The sequence below is a fragment of the Podarcis melisellensis genome (genome assembly GCF_964234715.1).
Source record: "Podarcis melisellensis genome assembly, chromosome: 4".
In the NCBI taxonomy this organism is placed as follows: Eukaryota; Metazoa; Chordata; class Lepidosauria; order Squamata; family Lacertidae; genus Podarcis; species Podarcis melisellensis.
The window spans coordinates 88,109,820-88,121,910 of record NC_138531.1 but is presented as its reverse complement, the minus strand read 5'-3'; the positions used below and the strand labels follow the sequence as shown (position 1 = coordinate 88,121,910).

The 12,091-nt window shown below is 43.7% G+C and overlaps 1 protein-coding gene across 1 annotated transcript; it reads right to left on the bottom strand.

The window, feature by feature from the left end:
* Positions 1-1,230: 1,230 nt before the first annotated feature.
* LOC309369165 (high-affinity choline transporter 1-like) lies at positions 1,231-11,361 on the bottom strand (the record flags this gene model as incomplete). Its single annotated transcript, XM_081909903.1, has 8 exons — positions 1,231-1,943; positions 4,331-4,548; positions 4,816-4,969; positions 5,773-5,916; positions 6,446-6,594; positions 7,595-7,750; positions 8,670-8,783; positions 11,187-11,361. The coding sequence occupies 8 exons, from the start codon at positions 11,359-11,361 to the stop codon at positions 1,437-1,439; spliced, it is 1,617 nt and encodes a 538-aa protein (XP_081766029.1). The 3' UTR covers positions 1,231-1,436.
* Positions 11,362-12,091: the final 730 nt, after the last annotated feature.

Here is a 12,091-nt window from a genome sequence, read left to right as displayed (position 1 = left end):
AGGCGCAATATGAGGTGATCAAACCATCAAAGCAGGTCTTGTTTTAGATCATGCGTTTTATTAATACCAAAAGAAAATCAAGTTTTTGAAGGAAGATCCATCAAGTCCAGTATCTGGAAATCACAAACAGAAGGCACTGAGGCAACTGACCTCTCTTATTATTTGTGCTGAGCAACTGCTATTTAGAAACTGGAGTCACTTTCACACCATTCATTTAAACAGTTTGTTAAGGGTGCTGAGAGTTGTTAGGAGATTCCTGTTCCTTTTCTCAGAGCTACAAATCTCAGAGTTCCCTGTGAAGAGGCATTGACTGTTAAGTCACTCTGGGAATTGTAGCTTTGTGGAGCTCCTCCTGCTTTCCCTCCTTGGGAATCTTTAAAATGTCAACCCTTCAGGCAACACCTTCAAATAGAGGACCATCCTCTGTAAATTAGGACACATGCTCCATTCCTACCGTTGATGGTACTGTTGATAAAGGATGCATTTCAGAATTGGAATTCCACCCCCACCCCCCATTACACAGAGGGCTACAAATTTGGCAAAAGTAACCAATCAATTAAGACATTCTATACAACTAAATGATATAACAACAACAACAACAACAACAACAACAACAACAACAACAACAACAACAACAACAAATTTATGTCCCGCCCTCCCCAGCCAAAGCTGGGCTCAGAGTGGCTAACAGCAATAAAAGTAACACAGCATTCTAAAATCAGTATTCTAAAATCAATTCAAAGTCAAATGGCAACCACTGGGCCAGAGTTCTACGAGGATCAGCAAAGGAGGGGGTCAGACTGTGCCTTGCGGAAAGATGACAAGTCCCGCAGGGCCCTAGTCTCTTGTGGCAGAGCGCTCCACCAGATCAGGGCCACAGCCGAAAAAGCCCTGGCTCTGGTTGAGGCCAGCCTAACCTCTCTGTGGCTTGGGACCTCTAAAATGTTTTTATTTGAAGACTGTAAAGTCCTCCGTGGGACATACCAGGAGAGGCGGTCCTGTAGGTACGAGGGTCCTAGGCTGTATAGGGCTTTAAAGGTTAAAACCAGCACCTTAAACCTGATCCTGTACTCCACCGGGAGCCAGCGCAGCTGGTATAGCACCGGGTGAATGTGATCCCGCAGCAAGGACCCCGTAAGGAGTCTCACCACAGCATTCTGCACCCACTGAATTTCTGTAGCTGCAGCACCAATTAAAGGGCTTCAAAGGCTTCATGTTTTCCAAAAAGAGCCCAGACATTGGATTAACAGGACTAGGAAGAAAGAAAGGTGTTGGAGGTTGTGCCACAATGGGAGAGGGCCCTTTGCTGTGACTATGGACTTCAATAACAACAACAACAATAAATCACAACATGGAAGATGACCTCATTCAAAGAGCTAAGGATCCTTCAAGAAGGATCATGGGTAAAATACCAATGCAATTTGTCTCCCATTTGGTCAAAACTCTGTTCTGGCACAGGCATCTCTTTTACGCCTCTGGGGTAAGGAAATGACCATCCTGTCAGCTCGCACGATCTTACAGATGTCCCATCTCCGGGGAAGGACGTTGGCCTTAAATAGAAAGGCGGACAGATGCGAGACAGAGACGATGGTCAGCAGAGATACCAGCATGGTGAACAGCTTAAATGGGAACAGCTGGACATAGGCCCCGTCAACCAGAGAGCATCCTGGGTAATGGATGACTGGGGGGATGTTCAGGGCGGGCTCCCCCGCCAAGAGGCGCAGGAGGAGGCCCAAGAAGAACCCGGCGGCGGAGCCGTAAGTGTTGGTGTTGCGAATGAAGAGGACGCAGCAGAGCTGGGGGAAGAGGAGAGCGTAGACGAGTTCTCCACTCAGGAACCAGAGGTCATAAATGGAATGGGCGTAAAAAGCTAGACCTGCGGACATCATCCCAAAGATCACCATGGACATTCTCATCGCCCATAACACTTCTTCCTCTGACGCCTGGAAATAAAGAAATAGGTGTTTTATTATTTGTTTAGGTGCTATTACATTTCTATGCCGCTGTGGAGGTAATGCTCCGCTTGTGCTGAGGCACACCTTGCACCTGGCAGGCAACAGTGTGCCCAGGAGCCTTGCGCCCACGCTCCCTGAACTTGTGCCTCTTGGCTAGCATACAGGGGGTTTCCCCTGACCGTTTGTCTTCTCACAGATTTGGTCACTCGACATAATGCTTGGCTGGAGCATGACCAGGGATGCAGTTGTAATCAAGTACAGTGCTACCTCAGCTTAAGTACTTACCGTTTTTTTTGCACCATAACACTCACTTTTTTCCTCCTAGAAAGTATGGGGAAATGTCTGTGTGTGTTATGGAGGGAATGCCTTCGGGTGGCATGCCTACGGATTTTTCCTCCTCTAAAAACTATGTGCGTGTTATGATCGGGTGCGTGTTATAGAGCGAAAAATACGGTAATTCGTTCCGGAGGTCCGTACTTAACCTGAAACTGTTCTTAACCTGAAGCACCACTTTAGCTAATGGGGCCTCCTGCTGCCGCCGTGCCGCCGGAGCATGATTTTTGTTCTCACCCTGAAGCAAAGTTCTTAACCTGAAGCACTATTTCTGGGTTAGCGGAGTCTGTAACCTGAAGTATATGTAACCTGAGGTACCACTGTATCGGGGAACATTTTAGGGAAACACCTGCTAACATGTGTATTTGATAACGCTGGACATGTGCTTAGATGGAAATACGTCATGTTCAGAGTGGTTTCACTACTGATTCCAATTGTTGACTTCTGCTAATAAAAAGAGGCTCTGCGAAGCTTGCTCTTCAGCTTGCTCATGCACAGCTCCCTGTATCCAACCTCCTGCCGTCCTCCATTATTCTTACAGCCGCCTTTCCTCCAAGGAATTCAAGATGGCGTGCATGACTCTCCTCCTCTCCATTTTACCCGTACAGCAACCCTTTGAGGTAGGCTGGGGGCCAAGACGCGGCAACTGGGCCACCCAGGTCACCCCAGGGAGCTTCATAGATGAGTTCAGGTGGTCTGCTAGGTCCTAAGTCTGACACAACTACACTAAGCTGGGTAACTTTTACCAATATCACTTATTATTACAGTGGTACCTCGAGTTACAAATGCCTCAGCTTACAAACACTTCAGGTTACAAACTCCGCTAACCTGGAAGAGTTACCTCGAGTTGAGAACTTTGCGAATGGAAATCGTGTGCCGGTGGCACAGTTGGCAGCAAGAGGCTTCATTAGCAAAAGCACGCCTCTCGTTAAGAACAGTTTCAGGTTAAGAACGGACCTCCGGTAACAAATTAAGTTCGCAACTAGAGGTACCACTGTACTATTATTTAATTTGTCTTTCTGGGATTTGGGGTGGCCTTGAACCCTGTTGTTCCTGGAACCCCTTAAATTAAGAATTTTATTTCGTTTTAAAAGAAAGGTCTCTGCAATATTCTTTCTGGTAAAGTCAACTGCTTACCGCAAACCCCAAGAGCCATTTTAGCTAATGAGATAATGAGATGAGGAGCCTTGCAATACATTTTACGAAATGTTATGTATCTATTTCCTGTGATCATTCTGTGTGGCGTAACTCTGTGTAACTGCTGGCTTCCTATCTTTAAATTTTATTATGTTCCAGTGCATATTTCTGTTGTGGCCTTTCAAGTTTCTCTCTTCTTACAGAGAGAACCTAGATTTGGCCTTGCATTTACCATTCATTTTCTTTCTTTTTTTAATACAAATATCATGGGGTGGGGGGGTGGGACAATTGACAGCATCAGAGCAGACATGGAGAAAGGATTTAACCTTTTCCTCCCCAGGTGCGGGGAAATCATGCTTCTGAATTACATTAGGAGGAAATTCCTGCTTTATTTTGTTTACGTTTATTTCATTAAAAAATTTGCACTGCTTGAGTGTATTAAAAAAACCACCCTCAAAGCAATTTATGAAAGGAATAAAACAACGAAACTATTTGTAAAAACAGTTGCAAGCAACAATTAAATCAGCGTAGAGATTTTAAACTCAGTGTAAGGTAGTCTCTGTGTGAGTATATTGTATTCAATTATGGGGTATCAGAGTTTTTAGGGGCTAACCAGGTTGGGATAGTTGGGATAGCAGGCTTGTTGGTTTTTGAATGTCTGATGTATATTTTTTTCAATTTCGTTGTTCTGTATAGGACAATGACAATAAAGATTATCGTATTGTAAAATCCATGATAAACTAAAAGCAGATTAAAATACAAATCAACATTCTACATATCTGGGTGGGCTTGTCAAAACAAAACAATTTTTTTAGCAGGCACCAAAAATAATATAGTGAAGACACTTGCGTCCCCCACAGACCTCCCTCCACCCGCTGGTGTCGATATTATTTGCAACAACTCACATTTTTCCTGAAGACTTTCCTGTATATGTTGTGAGCAAACAAGGTACCAGCAGAGAGCAAGGCGGAATCGCCAGAAGACATCACGGCAGCAGCCAGGGCACCCAAGCCACCAAGGGCGACATACGTTGGGCACAGGTGGTAGAGAACCAGTGGGAGGATGAGGGCAGACTCTCCTCTGTCGTTGGGACTGGGGAGGCCATAGGCAGTCTGATTCCAGTCTTAGAAAGGAAACAGAGAAGCGTCATGTATGTTAAAAGGTTTGATCATATTTCAGGATGAGGGTTAACGCATGCAAGGGAACAGGAAGTCTTCCCTATCACTTTTTCCAACAGGGAGAGTAGGCTAGGTTAGGAACAGCGTATCGTTGAACGAAATTGGCTGTCCCTAAAATTCATCACACCCAAGGCGGCAACTTCTTTCTCCCCAGAAGAGTCAGGGAGGATTCGCGATCCTCCGGGTGGTATTATGGAGTGTGCTAATCTTACCTGTGGAAGCAGCGACAGCCCCAATGACAACAGAAGGGATGGCCATGATGAAGCACCCCAGTCCAGAAAGGTAGGAGATGAGCTTTCCTTCGTTTGGAGAAGAAGCCGAGAGAACGCGCTGGAAATAGATTTGCCACGGGATACTCCCAAGAACCTGGAAGAGAAGCAGAAGGTTATGAACATATCGGTCAGCCTCCCATCACATACAGGCAGCCCCAAAGTCACTTCAGGCAATGAAATCCAAGTGCTGTTAGGTCTTGTGGCCTTCCGTTCAAGCGACGAAGGCCTCACTCCCAATTTTGCTGTGGTTCCAAGTGGTTTCCCTCTTGCCTTGTTTCTTCCCAAGGGAAAACCCTTAGGAATCTATTCAGCAATAGATCAGAACAAATGGCAATCTCATACCCTCCAACATTCCTGAAGTGAAAGTAGGGACATTTCTGACTCCCGAACAACTGACCCTCCTTGACCACCACCCCATTTTTTGGTCCGTCTCCCCTGCAAAGCATATCCTATCAGAAGAAGGGCCAGTGCTACCACAACTTCACAAATGGGACGCAACACAAACAACCCTCCACTGTCCTGAGGGAAAAAACCGTAATCCCGATTTTATTTGCAAAAAGAAAACCACAGAAATAAATGTTAGAAAGGGGCAATACTAGCCTGAGGGCCAAATCTTTAATTCCCCCACTCACTGTGGACCAAACTCGAGCAAAGAGCAGGGCAGTTCAAAGTTATCAGCATAACCAGTAATGGGGGCATTACAGGAAGCCGCTTGGAAATCTGTTCTCAGATGTGACTCAGATTCAAATTGTGAAGGGGTATTTTTCCTCTGCAGGCATGGTATACATTTCCCCACCCAGCTCATCCAATACAACTATTTCTACAGTCTGGCCAGAATGAAATAAAACAGCAAGCGCCACCAGCTTGCCCTCCATCTGCCTTGGGAGCAGTTCTTACCAAATATAAGAAGTCATCGAGCCACCTTCCAAGATACTCCACTTCCATTTTTCCAATCCAAGATGCTTGGAAGACGTCGTGCCCAGCAGTGTAGGAAATGCTTTTTGTTGCAGGGTTCATGAGGGCGAAGGGGATACAAACCCACTTGAGGTAAAAAGAGAAACATCAGAAATAACATACATTATTTCCCCACCAGATTCCCACAAGGACACCAGCCTTGAGTTCTGGTTTGCAAAATATGCTACCCACAAGTGAAAAGAGGAAAGTAAAATAAAATATCCACTCCTGCTCACCAAAATCCATCAAACAGAGGACACAGGTGAGTGATGGGTCGATAGCTGTCACCCACAGATAATATTTGATCTTACAAGCAGCTGGTTGCTGATGATTACTATAGAGAACTGGCTCCAGTGTGCTTATAGAAGCTCCTGCTCACACCTGAAGCTCCAGCTCCAAACATGTAGAGAGAGCGCTCATTAAATTGGATGGTGGTCAGATTCACTGCAGACAAAGATTATCCCCAGACTCATAATTTTGTCCTAGCATTTTGTACCCATCACAGCCTTGCAGAGACTGAGACTAAGCCCCATGTGTGTAGAATACGGTTATGGTTTTTTTAAAAAATCACAAAAGCATTTCAAGTGAGTAGTAAAATAACAATATTAGGACTTACCAGGCTGACTGTTATAAAGATCAGCTGTATTACATCTGTATATGCAACCGAGTACAGGCCACCTAATAAAGTATAGATTATAACCGTGCATGCAGAGATAACAATGACTAAAATACCATGGATATCCAAAATGACCTGCATGGTTGCACCTGTGGAAAAAAGGACAATGTTAAGCTACAGCATGAAATTTAATGCCACGCGATTTCCCTTACATCATTATATTAGTGTGCAACACAAGTGACAGAATTGCTCCTTAAGAGATACAAGCATTTGTTAGGGTGTGAAACCTAAGACGCTGGCAAGTTAGCAATGTCTTGTGACTTTAAGTAGTCAAGCTCGTTAAGTTGTTAAGTTGCTCAGTATATAAAGAGTGTTTGTTTTCTCTGCCTGTGGGGCGTGAAGCAAAAATGTCTGAAAGCTCTGGAGGTGTTTCTGTTATCTTTCTGCAATAAACCTGTCTTTGGAAAGACAGGCTTCCCTGTGTCGTTATTTCTTTGCTGCTGAGACTCTGAAGCTTGTACTGCAACAAGATTCTCTGCACTGGACTTAATTAATGCTCTGCAAAGAGAACTGTTGCTGGTTGCGCAGTGGAAGCGTTTACTGGACCAGTACACAGACTCTCTTAGCATTAACATAGGGAGAGATGATCTTCTAGACTAGATGTTTTCCCCCCAGCCAGATGCCCTCCAGTTGTTACTAGTCTGCAGTTCCAATCATTGGACTGTGATCATTGACCACACCATCTGGGGCTGATGGCCTTTGAACCCCAAAACATCTGGAGTGCCAGTTGGGAAAGGCTGCTCTAGGCATTATGAACATTCCCAGATGTGGAGTTCAGTTCTGATTATTCCTCAGGGCGGGTATGAAGTAGGGTTGTTGCAGGACATGGCTGAGGAGGGGTTGTGGCCTGGGGAGAATGCCAAGGGCCAGAGAGAGAGAGATCTAGAGGGCCACATTGGGCTGCCTGGTCTGAGGTTCCCCATCCCATTTAGGGCAAATCACTCCATCTACTTTTCCCCAGCCGTAGACATTTGAATTGGATGAAGTGGAAATGTGGGCTGCACAGACTCATGGGCCATAATTAAAGCAGTTCCTACTTTACTGAAACAAGCCTTCAGCCCTTAAGACAGGCAAGAGATGTTTAGTTACCTAAGGAAGCAAGAATAGCTGCAAACCAGAATATGTCCCCTATCAACGATGGAATAAACATAAGGCTTGCCATCACATTCCCATATGTTTCTTGGAGTGGATCCATCATTGTCACGTACTTCTTCGATCTCATTGGATTGACAAAGAAGAGCCCACCTGTTAAAAAGCAGTAGTATTGCAATTATTATTGTCATCTGGGCAGAAGCAATGTTTTTAGATACCCAAAATTTCCCCCGAGGAGCTAAAAGTGGCACATGTGGTTCCTCTTTCCCATTTCATCCTTAACAACAATCCTGTAGTCTGAGAGAAGGTGACTGGTCTGAGATCACCTAGCAAGTTTCCATAGCTGAGTGGAGGTTTGAACTGGGGTCTCCTCACACCTGGACCAGCACTCTGACCTGGGAATAGTCATCACAGTGACCTTCAGAGATAGCTGGATGGCAACCTGCTGGGTTGCTAGGTCATGTGACTGAGCTGAAAGGAGTTTGAAATAGGGGGTGTCTTCTCCTCTGCCACACCCCTAGAGCACCCCTTTTGGGGGATTTTCCTGGCTTTGGATTCACAGGATCAGAGATGGAGGGTTTGCACTGAAGTATTCATGGCTGACCCAAGATAGGGAAATTTAGTCCAGATTCAGCCCAAGAGCCACCTATCCAGAAATCCCCTCATCCCAGCGGATCTTGTGTTTGGATTACTCCTTGAGAGACTTTTTGTATGTGCGACAAGGGCAGTTTGTGAGGAAACAATGTGAGCCAAAGTCAGACTTCTGCATTCCCCTTGAACGAGGCTCTCATCATTTCCAGTACTGATTTTTATTGGCTGGAATACACTGGTACCTCGGGTTACATACGCTTCAGGTTACAGACTCCGCTAACCCAGAAATACTGCCTCAGGTTAAGAACTTTACCTCAGGATGAGAACAGAAATTGCGTGGCAGCAGCGGGAGGCCCCATTAGCTAAAGTGGTGCTTCAGTTAAGAACAGTTTCAGGTTGAGAACGGACCTCTGGAATGAATTAAGTACTTAACCCGAGGTACCACCGTAGTTACATATTTAAGCTTTTTTGAAAACTTTACCAATAAGGAGAGACAGAGCAAATCCTGCTGGGGCTTGGACCCACACGAGTCCTCTTGAAGGCAGGTAGACAATTTCAGCAGTGCCATTGATATATGCTCCTCCAACCCACGTGGCTGAAAGAAAGCAGGAAGAACACACTTAAACTTGGAAATTCTCTCAAAATGGATGTCCCAGCTAAAAATAAATGCTGGGCTGTGGTGCCTTTAGCTCCAATTCCTATAAGCCCCTGAATAAGGGAAGGACCATGTCTCAGTGATAGAATATTTACATTACACTTAGGACATCTCAGGTCTCAATCCCTGGCATTGAAAACCTCTACCTCAATATTTTCTTTCAGACTGATGAGAGGTTTTATTTATTGATTGACTTTGGAAAAGAAGTGGCAACTCTTGACACTATTAAGTTAGTTAGAAAAGAAGTGGAAACTCTTGACACAATTAAGTTAGTTAGAAAGATATGGAATATAATGCCAAATAAAAAGCCAGATTTGATCCACGCTAAATTGACTTTGTGGGGGAATCCCATTTTTAAAATTGGGAAAAAGATGCATGCATGCATGCATGGAAAAATTGGATGGAAGCGGCATAATGACTTTGGATCAACCGATAGATGAGGAAGACGAATTTTATACGTTAAGTGTTTTAAGAGATAATTATCACCTGTCAGATGCATTCCAATAGCAATATCTGCAGCTACAATGCCTTTTAACAAAGAACAAGACCCCCATCTCTCCCCTCTTTCTATTTTCCCCCCAATCGCAAGAGGTCCATGACAAAAACGTCTCTCGCTACATGTAAACAAACTGCAAAAAAGACTCTGAATGGAAAGTGCAGACAAAAGATGTATCGTATTTTTCCGTCTATAAGACGCCCCCATGTATAAGATGCCCCCTATTTTGGGGGACTCAGATTTAAGAAAATGGGGGGAGATGGGCCCCATGTATAAGACGCCCCCTAATGTTTGACATTATTTTTTAGGGGTGAAAACTAGTCTTATACATGGAAAAATATGGTACTTTCCCCTGTTTGTGTTTCATAGCACAATAAAATCTTTAATAAAAACTAAAATTAAATATACCAGTGTTTGCATTGGCTGCTTTTTCAGCCTCTGAGACCTCTGAGACACCAGAGGTATTAGAACAGTTGTCCAAATCTTTTGAAACAAAAAAACCGGCAATTTCTTTTTATAGATATTTGTTATAAATAAATAAGTTTGATATGCAGACTGTAAGAAACAATTGGAAAAAAAGATTTGGATGTTCCTATAGACCAGGTAGACAGTGTGACAGTGTTTTCGCTTCCATAGCAAAGGCATGGATGGATCTTAAACTAAGGCTTACACAACAGAAAATAATATTTAGAATCTATTGGACTCCATTAGTTTTGCATAGAAAAGGACTGTCGAATGCAGCTCCTTGTTGGAGCATAATGCCTCTTGGAAACATGGTGTTCTTACAGTGTCCTGTTCCCACTAAGTTTTGGGTGAAAGTGTTGAACTGTTTAAATACAACTGTATGGAAAAACTTAAAATATTCAGAGGGAAATATTCTTTTGAATTATACACGTATTATATGGAAGTTGACAAGTGGACAGACAACAAAAATGGATTCTATGTGTTCTAAGTATGCCCAAAAGACTGATATTGATGAACTGGAAAAACCAAAATCTGGCCCTCTTTAATCAATGGATTGAAGACTTGACAGCACTCACAACATATGAACTGATTGCTTATAGATGCAGGCTTTGTTTGGATAAATATATTGATATTTGGAACAAGTGTATACAGAATATAGCAGGTTATTAATAATCATATATGCATATAAGATATATATATAATTTTGTATAACTGAAAAACTTTAAAATATTAATTAATAAAAAACTTTGGAAAAGAAGTGCTTTAAAATAAAATAAAAACTGCTATATTAGTCTATATTGCACCTTCTTCTTTCTTTCCCCCCACTTTATTTTGTATAACTGGGGGGGAACTTTAAAATATAAATAAATAAATAACCTTGGAAAAGAAGTGCTTTAAAATCAATCAGCTGCAAAAAAAAACTTCTAGACCTAAGACTCAGATGTAGTAGTTCAGTGGTAGAATACTCCCTTTGCATTCAAAAGGTCTCATGTTTCATCTCCAACATCTCCCCATTAACGCTGGGAAAGACCACGGACACAAAAATGTACACACAAACACGAAAACTCTGACTTTCCCCTTCTGAATTTTGGCATAACCACCCAGCCACATTTCTGGACCCTGCCTAGATATCAGGTTAGTTCCTTTTAAAAACTGGCAATCCTGTGTCATTACAAAGCCCATCTATAACATCATGATGCCTCACACCATGAGTCATTAGAATTGTAAGTTGGAAGGGACCCCAAAGATCTTATAATCCAACCCCGGGCAATGCAGGAATCTCAACTAAAGCATCCATGACAGATGGCCATCCAACCTCTGCTAGAAACCTCCAAGGAAGGAGAGTCCACAACCTCCTAGGTTTTTGGGAAATTGGTACTTACCGGTAGCAGTGAACAGTCCAAGGCAAAACCCCATTTTCCTGTTTCCCACCATGGCCACTTCACTGGGCTTCCTGCTTTTCAGCTTCTTGGTTTTCCAGGAAGCCCATATTCCAGTTGCTAAAGTAACAACGTAAAAGGCAACTAGGGCCACCAAGCCACTTGTGCTCAAAGCCATCTCCTCCAGCTATCAGGAGCTGTGAGTTTCCGGCAGTGGAGCCAACTTCAAGCAGCAAAACGCCTGTGTCTTGTCGGACGAACCTTCTGCAAACTCTTCCACTAGTGAACTGTTGCTATCTGAAGGACTAACTTGGGGTGTGCACAAAGTGGGAGCAGAGCAGTTTATGACGTTGGAATAGGACCCCGCCTATCTCTCTCTCAACAGACTAAACAATCTCTGCTTGTGTGTCCTTAAATACCAGGGGGAAATGAGAGATTAATGGAACAAACAAAAAAGATCCAGCATTGTGGATACCAAGTGAAGTCTTGGAGCAGTGGTTCTTAAAGGGCATTCCACATCAGACTGGATGGCAAGCGTGGCAGGAAGATTAAAGGACAATCGGAGAAACTTTTAAACATGTCAGTGTACAGCACAGAATACTATCAAGTTCAGAAAAGAGAAATATTTCTTTGAGTTGATGAAGAGATGTGAGTGTCTCAGAACAGACCTAACATACTGTATTTTTCCGTGTATAAGACGCCCCCATGTATTTTGGGGACTCCAAATTGAGAAAATGGGGGGGATATTGCCCAGAGTTGTTGAGCTTTTTGGGGGGGGGGTGCTGAAGAAAACCACTCACCCGCAGGACCGCCACAGCCAATCGCCTGCACATCAACAAAGCCACCAATCTTTGGCACGCAAGCAGAAAGCAAGCGCCAATCGCCCGCCTATTGCCGCAGCAGCCAAT